At 49.6% G+C, this 19,874-nt stretch overlaps 1 protein-coding gene across 1 annotated transcript in view; it reads right to left on the reverse strand.

The window, feature by feature from the left end:
- LOC135904222 (thyrotropin-releasing hormone-degrading ectoenzyme-like) overlaps window positions 1-19,874 on the reverse strand; it is a 49,279-nt gene that overhangs the window by 18,509 nt on the left and 10,896 nt on the right. Inside the window, exons 5-10 of the mRNA XM_065434859.2 lie at window positions 17,697-17,795; window positions 15,157-15,321; window positions 14,084-14,176; window positions 10,216-10,485; window positions 5,586-5,792; window positions 3,933-4,128 (exon numbers count right to left, since the gene is read on the reverse strand). Coding sequence (XP_065290931.1) covers window positions 3,933-4,128; window positions 5,586-5,792; window positions 10,216-10,485; window positions 14,084-14,176; window positions 15,157-15,321; window positions 17,697-17,795 — 1,030 coding nt within the window. The remainder of the gene's footprint in view (window positions 1-3,932; window positions 4,129-5,585; window positions 5,793-10,215; window positions 10,486-14,083; window positions 14,177-15,156; window positions 15,322-17,696; window positions 17,796-19,874) is intronic.

Raw genomic sequence — 19,874 nt, forward strand, 5'->3', positions numbered from 1 at the left:
TGCGTAGACAGGTGGGCTCTGAACCCGTACATGCTGTCTGGGTACAGTTGGTTCCTCTCTAGGTGCGACTGGATCCTTTTTGTGATTACTTTCTCGTACATCTTGCCCAGGCACGACGTGAGGGAGATCGGCCTGAGGTTCTCGACCTGGAGTTTCTTGCCTGGCTTCGGGATCATTACCACTACCGCGTGTTTCCACTCGGCCGGCACTTTTCCTTCGTGCCAGAGCTTGTTGAAGTAGGCTGTGAGCTGATCTATGGCGCCATCGCTGAGGTTTCTTATGAGCGAGTTCTTGATTCTGTCCGCCCCCGCTGCTGTGTTTTTTGTTGCCGACCTGATCGCCTCGACGACTTCCTCTCTCGTTATGGGCCGATCCATGGTGGGATTCTCTTCGCCCTGGTACTCTTCTTGGTAGCTTTCGACCTGGTCTCTGCCGTAGCATTTGACCCGGACTTCCTCGAGTAGCTGTTCGTCCGTGCCCGTGTACTGGTGCACCAGCCTCTGAATCGATTTGCCGCTTTCTGATTTGTTCTTGCTCGGGTCCATGAGGGACTTGAGGATCTGCCACGTCCTGGCCGTGCTGAGGGTGCCGTTCAGCGCGTTGCTGAATTGCTGCCATCCTTGCCTAGCCAGCTGCGTTGCATACTCCTCCGCTTGTTTAGTTATTTCGGCTATTTTAATCTTTAGCTTCCTATTGAACTTCTGTCTTTTCCAATGCTTGGTGAGGCCGCGTCTCGCCTCCCATAGCTTGAGGAGCCGCTTGTCCACCTCCGGAGTTTGTTCGGTTCTATCCACCTCTTTAGTATAGAGTTCTTGGATCTGTCTGAGTTGCTGGCTCCACTCCTCCGCAGATACAATGTCGCCCTTGATCTGCTTGCAGTGTGCTCTGAAGGCGTCCCAGTCCGTTAGGCGGACCTTGCCTATTTTCCGCTTGATATTGTTTGCGGTTGTGCTGATCCTTATTATGTGGTGGTCGCTTCCAAGGTTCTCGAGCAGGTTCTCCCATTCTGCTTGTCTGGCGCCCCTTACGAAGGTTAAGTCAGGGCACGTGTCTGAACTGACGCTGTTCCCCTGTCTAGTTGGGTGGTGTTCGTCGGTTAGCAATTCGCACTCTGCCTGTTCTGCTGCAGCGCAAATGCCACGTCCCTTCTTGTCGTCTTTATTGTAGCCCCACCTCGGGCTCTTGGCGTTGAAATCACCTGCTATTACTAGGGTGTTGTTCCCCGCGAACTTTTTCGCCTCCGTAAAGAGCCTAATAAAGTCCCCATCTTTCTGTCTGGGCGGGCTGTATAGGTTTATAATATAAGTGCTTTTAGATCGTGCTTTATTTTTGGGGATTATCTCCGTGATCACGTGTTCGATCCGGGTGTCCTTTATTTCGTTATGTGCTATGGCTACTACTTGTTTGCTAATGAGAGTTGCCGTACGGCCATTTTCCTGACACGTGTAGCCCCTAAGCGTAGGGGTGCAGTTTGTTTCCTGTAGCATAATTACGTCTGGTGGGGTTCCTCTGGCATAGATGAATTGCTGCAGGAGGCCTTGTTTTTGCCTGTACCCCCTGCAGTTCCACTGCCACATCTCTAATTGTTGGAGGCGTTCTGCCATGATGGGTTACCATTATTTGCGTTGGGGGTTTCTGTGCCGAACCTGCGTTCGTTAAGTAATCTGTCTCTAGCATCATTGGTTATTCTCTGTGTGTTTTGGCTCTTGATGTGCGTCCTGACATTCTGTTCTAACAGGGCAAACTTTTGTTGTCCCTGCTGCATTTCGCTTTTTAACTGCTGCATCTGCTCTTGCATCTGCCTCTGCATGTTCATCATGAAGGTTTTAAGGTCATCGTTGGAGGTCCCTCCCTCGTGGTGTTGTTGCCCCGTCTCCATCGCCCTAGGCGGTGGGGTCAGAGTCCTAGGCGGGGTATAGCCTGTCCTCGATTCACGTAGTTCTCTGATAACCTCGCTTAGCTGCTTCCTAAGCTGCTCAAGTTCACGTTTAAGTGTCGTATTTTCCTCCGCTAGCTGTTTCTCGCGTGCGGTTTGTGTGTTGTTTGTGTTCGAGTGCGGAGCAAAGAGTGATTTGGGAGGGCCGTCTCCCCAGCTCACCTTAACGCCGCCGCTCTTCTTCTTTTGCTGTCTCTGCCCTTGCGTCTGCTTCTGCTGTTGCTTGCCGTTGCCGCCCAGGGGTGGGAAGGACTCGTCCCTTTCGGATCCCCGGCTCTGGCTCCGGTTCCGGCTGCCCCCGCGGCTGCTCCGGCCCGACTCCTGACTCTCGTCACGGAACCATCTTGGTGTTCTTCCCCGGCTGCGGCCCCGGCTACGGCGTTGCTGCTGCAGGGGGCCCCACCGCAGCTCGCTCGCCGACTTGAGTCGCTGTTTGCAGTCTCTCGTGCCCGCCACGTGGTCGCCGCCACACAGCAGGCATTTGGGTGTGCATGGGTGGTCTGCCGCCGGGTTCTGGAGACCGCACTGTCTGCAGGCCCTAGTCTCCGGATTCGGGCAGACGTCCATTCGGTGCCCCTGTTGGCCGCAGGTGTAGCATACCTGCCTCGTGGGCCGGTACGGGTAGCACCAAAATTCTCCGCTGTGGTAGAGAACTTGCTTCGGGAGGGTGGGGCCGTCGAAGGTGATGATGGCCGTGCTGGATCTCCCGAGCATTCTGGCTGTTAGGATCTTCACGCCTTGCGTGCGAACTCTGAGGCTTGCCTTGAGTTCCTCGGGCGAAGTCTCCGGATCCACTCCGTGGATCACCCCGCGTAGCGTGCCGTCCGGCGCCGCCACGTGTGCGTTTACGGCGTAGTTCTTGCCTCCGAAGCTCAGCTGCTTGATGCGCATAATCTTCTTGGCCGCTTCTTCGTTGCTGGTGCTCACAATTATGATGTTCGATCCAGTGCGCAGCCGGATGATCAAGTCTTCTTCCTTACATCCCCGCTCGGTAGCCGCGACTACCGCCCGCGCCACGTGGTGTTGGTGCAAGTCTCTGACTGCGAGTCCTCTCGGCCGGAGGACGATTTTAAAGTCGTCTCTGGGGAGCGGAGGCAGGCGTCGCCTCGGCGCTCCCTCCCTCTCCTTCTTCTCCGCCGCGGCTGGCGCGCCAGCTGCGTTCTTCGTCGCCCCTGAAAAAGGCGCGCAATCTAGGCCGTTTCCCGCCAAGACTTGCTGCTTGCCGCCGCCGTCTTGGCGTTTCCGTTGTTTCTTCGACATGGCGACTATCCAGTCGTCTTCTTTTTCTCTGTCGATTCCGCTTACTTGTGAGCGTTGGATCGTTGAGGTGCTGCTTCCCGGGGCTTGGATCCCTGCTGCAGCGAGGCCGTCTCGGTCTTGCTGCATGTGGGCCACTTCGGTGGTGTCGTGGAAGTCTTCTTCCATGTTTTCCTGGGATTCAGCCGAAAATCTTGTCGGTCTTAAGGTCACGGGTTGGTCGTAGCTCGGATTGCTCGTTCGGGACATCGCTCCGATGCGTCTTCACCGCGGGCCGAAGCCGGGAAGGCCGCGGAGCCCCGTACGTAACGCCCTGCCGACCACGTGGGAACTTCAAATGCCGATAAAATCCGAAAAAAGGGACCCACCGGCTTGAAATTGGTATCCTCGTGGTCCTCTTCACTTCCGACGTCGATTCCGACCAAAATTTCGGTAGTCCGATGGGATTAACCGGGTCAAAGGACCCCAAAATCACGGAGCGCATGTGAGGCACGTCCGCACTCTTCGGCGAACGCAGCGTTCCCCTACTCTCCCGAAATATTGTGGCGAATATGGGCTCAAGTCTGCTTATTACATGCACGTATCACACGGAGGCTTCTATAAAGCGTACTGAATCTCTTGTCAAGGTTTTGCAAGCTTGTGGAAAGCTTGTGGAATAATACATCAAACTCTATACACATACAGTCGCACCCATCGGGCCTATCACGTAATGTAAACCACCACTTAGCCCTATACTGGCCTGCTTCAGGATAAGCCCGGGTCCGCGGGCGTCGTCTACCCGGAGCACGCTAAGCACGGGGTAACCTCCGTAGTCGGTCCACGTGTCCATGTGGCGAGACAGCAGTCCCGACAGGTCCAGAGTCCGCCAGAGGATCGCGCCGTCGGCCACTCCGTACTCGTTCTCCTTCATGTAGCGCTTGATGCCAGAGTCTATCCTGCACAACCACCAAGGATTTGTGTGTGCGCCGATGTCAAACTTTTGACGCTTTGACGTTTGAGATCATTGACTTCCGGGGGAGCAGAAACGCCCACCCCCACCCCCCTCACCTGCTCGTCATCCAGGCTCCTTACACGAAAACAGGAACCTACAGTGCCACGTCAACCGGCTGACCCACGGCGCTTTGTCACATTTCTCCATCGATCTTCAATGGCACACCATTCTTTTCAATTCTACACCCTCGCCGCTAATAAATCCTCGGTCATTGCCTCGCCCGCCCCCTTACCCTCTCCCCCCGTTAGAAGAACCGAACCTATATATATTGCGCCGATGAGAGCACATGACGCCTTGAAAAAGACAAGTCCACTTGCCCAAACGGTGGCTCATGCTCTCACCTTGTTCCCGTTTTGTTCAGAATTGCTTTTGCGGGCACAGGTTCACCCAATAAAAAGTTGGGTTCGGTATTCACAGTGTTGCCACTGTGTTCCTCGCCGTCACTACAACAGGACAGTAAGATATTTTTGAAAATGTTTCTTTGGCCGAACAATGCACTTTAAGAGCAATCCACATTGTCCATCGGGTTAGAAAATGAGAACACTAAATTCCCGCTCCAAATGTGTGATATAATTCATTGTTATAAGAAAAACTAAATCAGTACAGTCAGACACCGTTTGTTACCTCTTGGACGATGTTTTTTTTCTGCAGTTGTCTTTACATATTGCGTCATTTTGGTCAAACAGCCCTTTATTATTGTCACACTAAAATGGCGTAGTGCTGCTTCTTGCTTTCGTTATGAAAATATTCGGAGGTGTTTGAGTCGATATTAGAAGCAAAGCTGTATAGAGTAATCGCAGAACTTCTACCTAATATCTATTTAACCCAACAAATGCCAACATATTTTTGCTACACCGAGTGTCATATCTGAAAGTTCTAATTTAAACGCGAGAAGCTTATCGCCAGCCGCATAATAGTGTTTTTAATACGATAAGGCGAGTTCTCACATGTTGATAGTATACTGCCAAACAAATACTAATTTAGTTTTTTTCAGTAATTATGGGGTTTTAGGTGAGAAAAGCACGATCTGATCACGCCATAGTGGAGGATTCCGGATTAATTTCGATCACCTGCAATTCTTTTATGTGCCCCTAAATTTAAGCAAACGAATCAGCCTTGCATTAAGCGCCTAGGTTACCTACGTTAAGCCCCATCCGAATGCGGATGCCATGGCTGGGATTAAATCAGCGGCCTCGAGCGCAAGTGCGCGACGCCTTAGCAACAGTATTGTAGCGGCGGGTCAAACCAGTTACTAGTTACTTGTTATTCTAATTAGCTTGGGTACGAATGCCCTCGCGAGGACCAGAAATAAATGTGATCAAAGTGTTCTCGTTTCTCTGACTGCGTAGTGGCGTTTGGTCTTTGCGGGACTAATTGATCATTTCTACAGTAGCAACATACGTCACGGGGCACAGGTCGGCAAGCATCGAGAAGATCAGCATGGTGCGCTTAGAGCTGCAATTCAGGCCGTTGTCTTCGTTGTGCATGGCCCGGCTGCGTTCCAGAAGCCGCCACTGGTCCAGGTACTCGCCGAGGCCCACGTGTTGAAGAATCTGGCGCTGGAACGGGTACGCCAGGGACGCGGCAACCCATATGTCCTTCAGGACACTGCAATTCATGGTTGCGACTCCGCTGAATGGTGTTAATTCTGGGCTAATTCCTACAATATTATGACAGTACATGTTTCCTCCGGAAGGCGAATCATTCATAAAGATAGCAAAGTACAGCACGACTACGCGAAGTAAGCTTCGTAGCTTACTCTGCCGCATAAAGTGGGGTAAGTACTCGCTTCTAAATTAAATTCGCAAGCATGGCACCACGCGTGCGCCGACAAACGTGGACAGATCTCACTAGATGAACGTGAACACTTGCCATCACAACGCTGGCGTGGTAGAAAGGACGGACCTGGCGAAGCGAACATCTCTGGCTACGTACTGCTTCAAAGTGTCTACGAAACTTGAGATTATGCGACCTGCGATACTGGCAATGCGTTAAAAAAGCGCACGTGAAGCAGCCAGCCATCCCGGCTCGCCCAGACTTTGCACTCGCCGAAGATTACCTCCGAGATAAAACGGGAGGGCTGCGTATGCATTCAGCCCTCGTTGACAGCCATGCACAACCATGGCTTGGATAAAAGAGGAGACCCAGGCGCACTCACCTGCCCCGTTGCATGCACATGATTAATTTCAATACTGCCGGCCTATCACACAAGGCATTATGCAGGAGTGGATTATAGATTAAAAAAATGCAGATATGGTAATACAACAGTAAAACTTGTGCAAGGCAAGTCCGCAAATGCACGTGTTACAAAGAACTTGAATCATCACCGAATACAGTGCATCAAACTTAACATTTTGTATATTTAGAACTAAAACGCTAGTACCTATACGTTTCATAATCATTTCTCGCATTCACACAGAATAAAAAGAAAAGAAAGTGAACATAGATAACAAACATCTCTTACAGGAGCAAGATGAGTAACCTTTCAAAATACAAAGCCTTGTATATACGCGATAATGCTGAGAGACGCCAATGAAATCTTTGAAGCGTACAGAAAAGCACAAGAAAGTGAAACATATTGGAACGTAGTACGCGTGTGTTGTATGAGCTGAAATGATGAAAGGAAAATAATAAAAGACAGAGGGAAATTAAGTGCATTTTTGCTGTCGCAGTTTTGTCATGAACGATTGAACAGTTGTACTGTTTACCAGTTCCGCAGACAGAGAATTCCAATCAGTGACGGTACGCGGAAAAAAAATATATTTTTAAAAGTTTCTGTCTTGCAGGAATACTCCCTCAGTTTCTTTTTTTTCCAGCGGTAAAATAATTCTAGGCACGCGTTCTTATTTATGCGGAGCTTCTCATAGTACAGCAAGAACATAAATTTCATCGATTGAGCTGTCCTCTTGTCTGCAATGTATCCAAGTCAACATTTTTTTCTAGATAATCACTGGTTGATGTAAGGAAACTGTAGCGATTATAAACAAATCGTATTGCGTTTAGTTGAATCATTTTGAGTTTCTTATCGTTTGCTTGGCTGTGGAGATCCCATACCACCGATGAGTACTCGAGGATTGGACGGATGAAAGTTTTGTACGCCTCAACTTCAATATTGGGGTTGATCTACGTAAGGACCTTAAGAATCCTTATTTCTGCATAGCTCTCTTTTCAATGTAGGCAACATGATCCTTCCCCTTAAAATCTGCGCCGAGCACAGCACCGAAGTATTTATAGATATCACCAAACGATAGTTTTTTGGCCCCTGATTGAGTATTCATACCGTAAAGGGAGTCGGTTAAGTGTTGTAGTCATAGCCACCTTTTTTTTTTCGTTATTACCCGCCATGTTTGGCTATGGTGATGGACTGCTAAGCACGATGTCGCGGGATCGAATCCAGGCCATGGCGGCCGCATTTTGATGGGGGCAAAATGGGAAAACACCCGTGTACTTAGATTTAGGTGCACGTTAAAGAACCCCACGTGGCCGAAATTTCTGGAGTCCTCCACTACGGCGTGCCTCATAATCAGAAAGTTTTGGCACGCGAAACCCCATAATTTAATTTTTTCAGACCGGGCCTCTCCACACAGGCCGTAATGTTACTACTCAAAAAGCATATAATCAACGTCATGACCAGACACACCAGGAACATTCTGGCCTTGAACCTAACGAAAGCTTTCGACACGGTTAAACACAAATTTCTAATGGAAACGATCTCGGTGATGGGGCTGGGCCAGAAATTACACTCTTACATAGGCTCCTTCCTCAAAGACAGGAAAGCCACAATCAAAATAGGACAGGCCACGTCCGATTGGTACGCGCTGAGCGCGAGGGGCGCCCCACAAGGGGCGGTTCTCTCCCCACTATTATTCAATCTAGCAATGAAAGGGCTCTCAGACCAGCTGACGAGAGTAACCAAAGTCAATCATGCCCTGTACGCAGACTACATTACGGTGTGGTGCCCGGGAGGGTCCGACGCAGAAGTCGAGCGGGCTCTTCAAGAGGCGCTGGACATAACGGAAGAGTACCTGAAGGAAACGGGACTCCGTCTGTCACCCAGCAAATCGGAAATGTTGCTGTACAGGCCCTCGAAACAAGGCATGCGGAATTTGACGCCGATCGATCAAATACCTGTCTAATTAAACACGAGTGCCGGCCAGCCGGTCCGCAGAGTGGACACTATAACAATCCTGGGGCTGCTAATTGAGGCTAAATGCTGTAACATCCAAACGATCATGAAACTCACGTCCAAAACGGAAAACATGCTCCGGCTGATCCTCTGGGTGACGAACCACTGGGGAGGGCTCAGCGAGAGCAACCTCATCAGACTTTACCACGCCTTCCTCATGAGTCACGTAAATTGCGCAGCCTCGGTGCTAAAATGGACCAAGAGAAACACGGCTAAGATAGAGACACTGATGCGCAAGAGCATCAAAAGGGTGCTAGGTCTTCCGATCACTGCAAGCACGGAGCGGCTCGATCGGTTGGGGGTCCACAATTCACTAGCAGAAACCATCGAAGCATACACCAAGGCACAGTTCGTGCGGCTGTCGACCACCAGGGCCGGCAGACGCATCCTAGAAGGAGCAGGGATAAATGCAGACGCAGAGTGCAGCGCATGCAACGTCGCACTCAGGGCGGCGGTCAGGGGCACTTTCAAGGTAGAACCACTTTTCAGAAACGTCCACCCGCAATTCAACGAGGGGCGCCGAAAGGCGAGGGCCCTAGCACTGCTGAAATCGACGGCCAGCTGCCCGGGACAGGCGGCATTTGTAGACGCGGCCCAGTACGGGCGCAGCGACTGGTACGCGGCCGTCTGGATACGCTGGGATGGTACGATCATTAACGCAGCATCGGGCAAGGGGGTAACGTCAGAGATGGCCGAACAGGTGGCAAAAGCCATGGCAATGAGGGACCCCGAACGTCCTTACGTGTATACAGATTCGCAATCGGCGTCCAGAGCATTCGCCTCGGGCTCGATATCGCGGGAAGCGGCGGCCGTCCTCGGCAGCGAGGGAGCCGCAGGTCATCACATCGTCAAATGGTTTCCAGCTCACATGGGGGCCGACGTGCACCCCGAATTTCCCAACGCCAACGAGCTGGCGCACGGACGCGCGCGAGGCCTCGCGATCCGCGGCGATCGTGGTGAGCGAAGTGGCCGGGAGGGAGGGGAGCACCGATACCCGCTGCTTACCTTCAACGAAATAACAACGCACTATCAGCTGTCGCGGAGGACCCTCCCGCTCCCCCACGCTAAACTCACTAGACCACAGCAATCTATGTTCAGAATGCTTCAGACAGGGTCGTTCCCCTCGAGAGGCAAACTGAGCCTTTATTCACCAGAAGTAGAGCCGCAATGTCCGAATTGTGGCGAATCGTACTTCTCGCTAGCACACATGCTCTGGAAATGCTCCGCGTTAAGCGGCACCGTGTTCAGTAAAGAAGACTGGGTGGACGCCCTGCGAAGCGACGACCACCAGACCCAGCTCCGGGACGTCCAGAGGGCTCACGAAAGGGCGGAGGCTTACGGGCTTCCCGTCCAAACGTGGGTGCGGCCCGCGACCCCTGCCGACCACTAAACCAAGAGTGGGTGAGGAGGGGTTCCTGAGGACGCAATAAAGTTATTTCCTCCTCCTCAGGTTTTACATACCCAAACCACGATCCGATTACCAGGCATGCCGTTACGGGTGTTTGCAGATTGACCTTGAGCACCTGGAGTTCGCTCTAAAGAACTGTTCCACGATGCCAAGCTGATGAAATCAGTGACGACCTAAGAGCGCAGTTGTAAATGCGCTGCTGTCTAACAAGAAAAGAAAATGCGGCAGCCAATGACCTTCACTCAATTATATAAAGGGGACGGAAATAATTCAATATCGGCGTCTCTCAGAAACTATATTTTGCCGTGTGGAGGCACCGACGGGAGTTGCTGTGTGACTCCGTGGCCGGAGCTGGTACTGGACTCGCAGCTTGTCCCCGACTACTGCGTTTCCCTCTAGTGGGGCTTGCAACGGCGGTGACCATAAAGACCGCTCACCGAGGCGTGGCATACGAGACGAAAAACTGAAGGACGATGTGTAGGATGACCGGTACGACCCACTTGCTGCGCTGATAGACGGGCAAGCGGGAGAGCTCTCCTTGCCGGATGCCGATGAAACCGGCTCCGGACAGGGCCGCTTTTGGCAAGTTGGGCACCACCACCAGGTCGAGCACCTGCGACGTGTTGCTCCACGCGCCCACAAGCTCCTCGAGCAGGTCCATTGCCTGCCCGATGATCCTCAGCATGGTGGACCGGTAAGGCACCAAGCTGGAAGAGAAAGCGGTTTACTTCGATGTGCATGTTCCACTTTTGGCATGGTGGTGTCCTTCGGAGCCTGCATGGATCCCTGTAGGTCCAGTTGCGCACACTTGCCAAACTTACGAATTTCGGGCGTTGCCCGTTAAGCCATCTGACAAACTTCATCGTAATACATCAACGTACTTCTCTTGGCAGCATTTTAGAAAAAAAGAAATATTTCAACAGATTGGCCGAGTTTCAACAATTTCATTTACCACCGTCGAAACGCTACTTCCTTGCAATAACATGCGAATTTTCAGCATTAGTCGTAACCTCCCTACTATTTATGGTAGTGTCTTGGTCAGGATTAAAAAATCCTATAACACAGGAGAAAGTTACAACAAATTGCCGGAAATGCCTATGTTAATCGGTCTGAATCAGACGGCTGTCATCCACCCGTCATGTCACCGGCACGGCTTACCTCATGAGACAGCGCTTCCTCGTCATGTTTCTCCTCAAAACGGGACACCAGCGACCTTGGTGGGTGCTGCTAACATCCCCATCATCCCGTTTTCTAGAGGTAACGCCCTTTGCAGACGGATGCCGTTGCCATGGTGGCGACGCCAAGGGCCGAATATGGCGGCCGCGTGAATTAGTCTTGCAAAGGCAGTATTTTCTCGATGCCACTAACTGAAAGCTGTTGAAATTCGGCCATCCTTTTCAAATACAATTTCCTTTTTGTATGCTGGCCATCGGCTGACGCTGGGGTATTGCGGGTGAAGGTCGATAAATGGCCGAAAGGCCTATGCCCAAATTTATGGGTATAGTACTCCACTTTTCTTTTTGTTGGTTCTGTCCGGTGAAGGCAAGTAAAGAAGCCACGGACATTATGCTGCGGTTCAATTTAACCTTCTGCTTAGCGAATTTGGCTTCGCTGCACTTCATTTTGCATTGCATCGCTATGCATGGCAACATCACCGAAGCCAATCCCACGTTTCACAGAATTTTCTGTTGGCAGTGATTGAAAAATGGTCTTTTTCTTTGTCGTAATGCATGAAATCAGAAACTGAGCTATGCATGTTCTTTGAGCCGAATTGTGAAGGCAAGTAAAAAAGCCACGGGCATTATGCTGCGGTTCAATGTAAATTTGCACATTTTTGCAGATGAAAAAATTTGCAATGAACATGCACGTGCAAACGCTAAAAATATTCCATGAAAGAACGATACAAGTAAACGATAAAAACATTGCAATCCATGTGCACATAAAGAGATTGCCCCAGGTATTTAAGCCTGCTGTTACCGTTTGCATCTTCTAAAGGATGTGATACACAATAAAATGACTCACCCTTCTGACTATCTGGTGCTTAGTAGTCTTCCCAACAATTATGATTGTGATTCATGTTGTGCGCATTTTCCTATCCGACACCTTCTTGTATGCTAGATGCCTATCATGTTCAAGACAAGATCGCTCTGGATGACCAATGTGCATACGTGAAATTCACGGAAAAGTGATAAGGAACCTAGCTTTGAGAAAAAGAAATACCGCGCCACTGTGCGGGTTCGCTGACAATCTTAACAAGAACACTGAAAACCATGCCAGAATACACATGTAGATCGCATCAAAACCATATGGCATTCATTTCGAATCCAAAATTGTTGATATCCTCCATCAAACTGAATAGGATGGGACGCAATGCGCTGTAAAAGCCTCATTCCACAGTTTATGGTTCCACATACCGAATCTGCGTTCAGAAATGTGAACGGGGCGCTGAACCGAAAGAAAATCCAAATTTTTACGCCATGTGCGTCCGAGCGACAAATACACGTCGGCATGCCACCAACTCTGACTCGAAAAGCAATGCTCTCCACATGGAGTTTTCAGCGAGAGTGAACACCCTGTAAGAAAGTCAGGGAGCTGCGCCCATTCACAGTCATTCTTGCAATATTGACTGTTTTGCAGGCTGCCATAAGATGCAAAGCGGTTAGCCTGCCAATTCAGTTTGCACAGCGCGGAAATGTGTGGATATAACGATATTATCTCGTGCGTGACGCCCATTTCAGTTCTTTCCAAATAAGCCCGAGCACAAATTTCTTCCAGAGGTAGAAAATGCCGTGAATGTAATATATCCCGTTTTAGCTCCGCCTGCCTAAAATTATTTCGAACTGCAATTGAAATGTTTTTCTTCATCTAACATTTCTTTCCAACATGCTGTTAACGGCCAACGACTTCTGTACACATCGTAGTGCTGCGTTGGTTAGTGCTTACTGTTGTTCCCCGCTATGTAATTCCTGCCCAGGCCTTTGGAGTATTTCAATAAATTAAATAAATAAATATGCAAGAGATTAACAAGCATCGGTGATAGCAAGTACCTGCGGGCTGCGCCGTAGGTCACCTGCGTCACGAACCACTCTCCTTAAGAGGAAGCTCTAGCTCAGGTGCTCCTATATTTAAATGCATGTAAAAGGAGAATTGTTTCTTCTCGGCAACCATTGCAGTAAGTTTGACGAGCTTTGTTGCATTTAAAGGAAGAACTTAAAATCTAGTGACTGTTGGTTTCTAATTTTTGATTTAGGTCGTCAATTTCTTACCAATAATTGGCAAAAATCGCGATTTTTCAGAACACGATAAACTCAGTAATTCAGCAATGAAAAACGATATCGCAATTCTCTGAATTGCATCTCATATTACATCTAAAGCGGACAAAATTTATTTGTTACAGGTGAATTTTGAAAATTTAGTAATGTCAAAATACAGCTTTTGCAGAACCCTTGTACGCAACGTAACAAATTCACGTAATATATAAATTGACATGTCACATTTGTCCACTTTGAATAATATAATGTATGCCGCTTACAGAACCGTGAGATCTGTTTGTGATGCAGAGCTATGAATTTGTAGACTTCGTGCTTCTACATTTTTCAAACTTTCGAATTTTTAAGAATGTTTTCAACGAAATTCAGGCCCTAACTTGAAGTTCCGCTTCCTACAGTCACTAGAATTTAACTTTCCCTCTCAAATACAAGCAATTTCATTAAAATTGGTCTAGGGGTTATCTCAGAGAAACGTTTTTGCGTTTTACAAGTATTTGAATAGGCGCCATCGGAATTCGGCCCCAGTTCAAGCTTCCTCTTAAGCATTGATATTTAGGAGCAGTATATTTGTGCTCTGCGACGAACACTGCCAAACACGGATTTCCGATGGGCGTGTTAGTAGAGACATTTAGCGTGTCCGGTATTCGGGCAAGCGCAGGCGGTTTTCCGGTTTAGCGGGGGCGTCAACGTGAGCGGCCAGATTGGTGGCGCCAGCTGGTGGCGCAAAGCTCAACCACACAATCACAGAGCTAATTACTGTATTCTGCTTAGCTGCTGGCGTAAATTTTCGACAGTGGCGTAATCGTGTTCACAATAACGCCGCTGCCAAAAATTTGCACGAGTGGCGAAGCAGGATATGGTGAGTTACTGCAGTTTTTAGCTATGCGTTTGTCTGGTTGAGCTCTACAACACCAGGCGGCTCCGGCCGCTCACGTTTACGCCCCGACCATCCGGTAATCCGCCCAAACCGCTCCCGTTTACCGGAATAGCGTAAGCTAAAAAAGCGAAAAGCTAAAGGTCTCTAATATATACTCACGCAGCGGTCGTCCAAAAGTTGAACCTCTCGTGGGAGACCATGGTGAAATTCGTGAAGATGGCGGTCAGCTGGTAAGCCGACATGGGCTCCGTTCTGCGATTTGCCAAGCGCGGCGTTTCACAAAGGCAGTCATGCTCGCACCTATATAGCGGCCGAGTGAAACGACAACACCCCCACACCCGCACACACACAAGGTCAAATAACAGCTAACCAAAACTAAAGAGAGGTGAGGATGCCACCATTCAGCAAGACCGCCACAGAAGGAAACGTTAGCGATAATACAACAGCGTAAGGCTAGCGCATAAAGGCTACGCGAAACAACCTTTGCAGTAGTTACAAAGAAAAATCAGCAAAATTATTTACAAAAAAATTCTGCCGTTTTGTAAGCACACCCACGATGTGAGGCTCGCCGTAGTGGGTGACTCGGAAATAATTTCGGCAGCCTGCGTTTCCTTAAGGCGCGCCTAAATCTAAGTGCGCTAGCGCTTTGTCGTTCCGCCCTCGAAATGCGGCTGGGGGATCGAACCTACGACATCGGAGCTCGGCAGCGCAACGCCATAGCCACTGGGCTACCCCGATGCGTGAAGTCAATAGCTACACACACAAAATGCACGCCGTTTTTTTTTACAACGTCAAAAAAGGGGAGAGGGGGATTCTAAGCGAAAGAACAAAAATGGCCAGGCTTAGCATGGTTAAGCCAAGAATGCGTTGCATATTGCGCGGCCGCGCCAGTTGGGGCCCAGCTTTTCCTCCGTGACGTCACGCGCCGGCGCATGGCCCCTAGCGGGAGGAGCGGGAGTCAGGTGGTGGCTGCGGCCGCGCGCGACCGCGCGAGTTGGGGCCCAGCTTTTCCTCCGGCTGTCGTCACGTCACGTCACGTGGTTGCGCTCAAGGTCAATGGTGGCTGCCCGGCCGCGCCCAAGGGCTGAACTGAGTGATTGCAATATGCAACGCATAAAAATAATGAAGCTCGCCTGTACTCTAGGCACAGTCGCGACACGAGATCCCAGCTAATCATAATACTCGACCTAAGTTAGACGGCCCACCGTCCCGTCCTGTCGCCCCTGGTGTACCTGTGGAAGACGTGCACTACGGTGCCGTTGCTTTGCGTCGAGACGTTCATTACGCGGGCCGTTGAGGAGGTGCGTAAGTGTTCGTCCGTTAGGAGGCGCACGTCGAAGGTCGTCTTCCATCCGGGATCTTTGAAGCACGGGAAGCTCACGTGAGCGTCCAGCTTCCTGCAGAGTCATGGGAGATGCATGGGGCAGGGGATTGGCTATGATTCAGATACACTGCAGAATATCGCTGTAACGGCGGCTAATTCCTTTGTACGCGATTCCGAAATTGGAAAATTCATTTCTCGAGAATGACGGGGCGCTTGAAGAATCGGCTGTTTCACAAATCGAGGAACGTTCATTTTTTGTTTTCCTTGGTGCTTGATTATACTTCACCTTAAGGTGCGTTGAATTGGAAAGACGTTATTTTTCTGGTTGCAGGCACATGATTTCTTTCGCGTTATTACAAGCGAACGCTGAAATCATTTCTGTTGCATTTGTTTCTGATGTGATAGTCGGCTAATTTTATTCGAGTTTACACAGTCCACTGTTACTGTGTGCCGCCCTGTGTTTGTTAAAATTGTTCTATTACTGTACCTACTATGCCTAACCACATGCTTTTGCGAAGACTTTTAGAATTTTTTTTTATCGCCTGTGACAGATTGCGCAATTCCAATCGTTAAGCTACATTGATCGCACAGGCGTACATTATTTGCACGCGAGCATATTCGACTAAGTAAAAAAAATCACTCGTTACGTTTTTAATTAGTTACCTTACGAAACATACTGCAATGTAAAACTCTTGCCGGGAAATTCGCAAAGCGGATCCACTTGGAACGAATTCTCAGGCTGACACCAGTTTCCAAATATTATTTCGTAAATCTTGCGATGAAATGCTTTGGCGGTCAAGTTGTTTCGCAAATCTTGCGATGATATGCTTTGGCGGTCAAGTTACTTTAGCGCTTCAATGCGTGAATCGGCGTTTGGTTTTAAAAGATCGCCGCCCAAGCACTCCGTACAGATGGTTAACCAGCGAAGCCCAAACGTGTGGCCCCGGTGTTTATCACTGGGTTAATCCCGACGGTTCATTAAACGACGGCTTGGTAAGCTGCCGGATCCTCGGTACGCAGTTGCGGCTTGCGCTCGGCTGCGCGAGACGTTTCTTGTGCCCGGGCTGCAGCATCGGCACGGCGTTGAGGAGTTCGTTCCTGGTTCTGCTCGCGGCGTTGCTGATCGAAAGCTGCGTGCTCCTCAGGAGTACGTATGACGCGTGGCCTACCTATGAAATGCTTTGGCGGTCAAGTTGTTTCGCAAATCTTGCGATGAAATGCTTTGGCGGTCAAGTTACTTTAGCGCTTCAATGCGTGAATCGGCGTTTGGTTTTAAAAAATCGGCATCCAAGCACTCCGTACAGATGGTTAACCAGCGAAGCCCAAACGTGTGGCCCCGGTGTTTATCACTGGGTTAATCCCGACGGTTCATTAAACGACGGCACGGCTTGGTAAGCTGCCGGATCCCCGGTACGCAGTTGCTGCTTGCGCTCGGCAGCACGAGACGTTTCTTGTGCCCGGGCTGCAGCATCGGCACGGCATTGACGAGCTCGTTCCTGGTTCTCCTCGCGGCGTTGCTGATCGAAAGCTGCGTGCTCCTCAGGAGTACGTATGACGCGTGGCCCACCCATTTCGGAGCCGGAGAGCAACTGCTGCACGCCCGCTCAGCTGTTCCAGAGAGCAACGATGTCACTACTGGCAGCTGCTAATCGCGCGGCTCTTTCTCTCTTTTGGGGGGGGGAGGGCATACGCACGCGGTTTCGACGGAGGAGTTTTCGGCGCACAGGCGACCGATAGACAGACGGAGGAATCGACTAGCCACATATATATAGCTTCGCTGTAGAAAGTAAGTGGAACGACAGTGAATTTTCACCCTCAAATTTGATGGCCTGGAATCCTCTATATTTCAATAAAGAGATTTCTCTCAATCTCTCTCGAGGCCTCATAACGTGCAATGTAATGACAGAAACTTGCTAACGCTATGAATGCTTGCATGTGAACAACACTTTCAAATGATTGTGAAAACAGCCTGTTCATTATTCCAAAGTTATTCCGTGTTGAATTCGATTCGATTCTGGCACTGTCCGTTTCGTATTCGATTCGGCATCAAAAATTACAATTCCCACACCCCTATTGAAATGCGACCACTACACAACGTACGTATCAGCTGTGCCACTGTAAGTAGATTCATTTATGCAAAGACGTCACTGCCGTTTGGTGCTAGCTTTAAATGAAATTGAATATTTTCGACATTATCAAGACAATAAACTCCTGTCACTTAATAATAATATAACAATTAATTTACCAATATGGACAATTGAGACAGTGAAACGAAAATCCCCGCGAACTGTCTGATTGGTTGGCCCCTCCGCTAACTTCAAACTATTATAGCCGAAAGCTTGTGGGAAAAAGAACTAGCTACGAGTACATAGCGAATTCTCGTGGACCTTTTCTTCACTCATGAAACTAACCCTTCCTCGGGGATGAGATACCTAGCGACAAACTCACCAGGGTAACATGAGCAAAACAACTTCATTGCCATCTCGCTTCATGACCAGACCGGATTCCCGGCCGAATCGGCCCTGGAACTGCACGGTGAGGTTGTACCTGCATTGAGAATGTGAACACATTGAGAATGTTGAGAAAATTGAGACAACACATTGAATGAGAAACACATTGAGAATGCATTGAGAATGTAAATATGACATGTAAACTTCTTGAGGTACATCTTATGTCAATCGTACACGCGCGCTCACTTCCCCTTGACAGGGCTCTTCCCAAATTTCACTTGTGGTGCCGCGGTTTTCTGCTACGAACTCTTCTTGAAGAAAAAAAAGGACACTAAGGACAAACAAGCGCGCATATAAGGCCCCACTAAGCACTTTCCTCGCAAATTGTACTTGGGCATTGATTTTTTTTTCTCAACTGCGTCACGGTCCGCCGGTTGAGAGGAGCGCTGCCACCTGCTGCTGCTCTTTCTGCCTTACCCCCCCCCCTTTCCCTGACATGGCGTCTCCATACGCGCTTAGTAATTATGTGTGTGGCTGCGTCGTTGCTGAAGATGCATGTGTCCGTATGTGCGCGGCATCTTAAAGTGCAGTATTTTAATGTGCAGTATTATAATGCGTCGAATTGCAAACATTGGTGGGCCCAGATGTGCCGGGCCTATTATACGACGGAGGGAAAGAGGTGCAAGCGCTTTATTTTCCCAAGGAATGAATCATACAGCACAAGTAGATACACGCGGTCCCAAGGAGCGATTTTACGCCAAGTACACGAAGGTGTGGCATGTGCTACGGCTATTTCTATTCATTCTTCACTGCCACGTGTGAGCTTTGCTTTTATAACATGGAACCAGAGGTTCACGAGAATGCTCCTAGCACCACTTGTTAGTCGCGACCGTGTCACACCTGGGCGGCAGGCACATGCTTCCTTTCTCAAGGAGCAAAGCACGCGCTTCACCGGCATCGCATCGCGAAAGCTATGTGGGATTTATCTTGCATTGGGCAAAGTCTTAGCCGAGCGTACGGCGTCATTTGCACGATGCAATGAACACCATTGCATTGGATGGGCGCGCTGCTCCTTCGTCCAGCCAGGAACTCAGAAGTCCGACGCTACGCTCCATCATGCCCGGCGGCGCCGGACAGACCGTACCAGCTTCGACCACGTTTCTTGTTACCAGTGCGCCACCCCCTTCAAAAGGACCCCACCATCTTCAGTGGCACGGGTCACAACGATCTGGAGACTGGCTGTCGTACTACGAACGCTTGGGCGTGAGCAATAAATGGCCCGATGCCACGAAACTTAACGCCATCTTTTAGCCCACCCACGTGGTTAACATATCCTACCGCAACCACGAGGCAGACCTTGACAGCAAGTCGGCCGCGAGTCTTGACAAAACTGCCGCGAGTCTTCGGGCGCCCGGCTAGGGGGTTGTGCGGGCACAAATAATTTTAGTGGCCGCCACCATGGCTATGACGTCACACCAAGAGCCGCCATCTTGAATTTGGGAAACCGCAACTATGGCGCCATTTCGTCCCATGACGTCATAATCACGTGGGTTCACGTCTATCCGCCATATTGGGCCATTACGTCGTAGTTGGCACCCGAATTTGGCTAGAGTTTAGATTCCGAAACGATGCCACCATTTTTATTATGACGTCATAATCACGTGGGTTCACTTCTATCCGCTATAATGGATTACGATGCCATCATTGGCACCATAATTTGGCCGTCATCGTGGATTATGACGTCAGTCACGTGACGTCATCAATCACTAATTGGGTTGCTATTGATTAACTATGAAGGCCGCCATCTTGGATTTATTGGTGGCGTCTTCAATTGGCGTCTATATTGGATATATCAGTGACATCACCAATTCTATATACTAATGACGTCACCAATCAATCACCAATTCGATTGCTATATCAATTTACTATGGGGGCCGCCATCTTGAATTCCTCTGACTGAAAATTTCACGCCGAAGGGAGGTGGTAGCAGACCCCAAGAAATCGAGAAACGTGATGAGTAAGACCTAAAGAACTTAAAACAGCGAAGCTGTGGTTCTCACGCACTTCGGATATTTTTGGGGGTCTGTTTTGTTACTGCCCGGAATGTATTCAACCAAGCCGCTTTAAGTACTTCGCTATACCCGGGCATAGTGCTTCTACACTCTCCTTTACGACC

Source organism: Dermacentor albipictus, chromosome 10 (assembly GCF_038994185.2).
Source record: "Dermacentor albipictus isolate Rhodes 1998 colony chromosome 10, USDA_Dalb.pri_finalv2, whole genome shotgun sequence".
In the NCBI taxonomy this organism is placed as follows: domain Eukaryota; kingdom Metazoa; phylum Arthropoda; class Arachnida; order Ixodida; family Ixodidae; genus Dermacentor; species Dermacentor albipictus.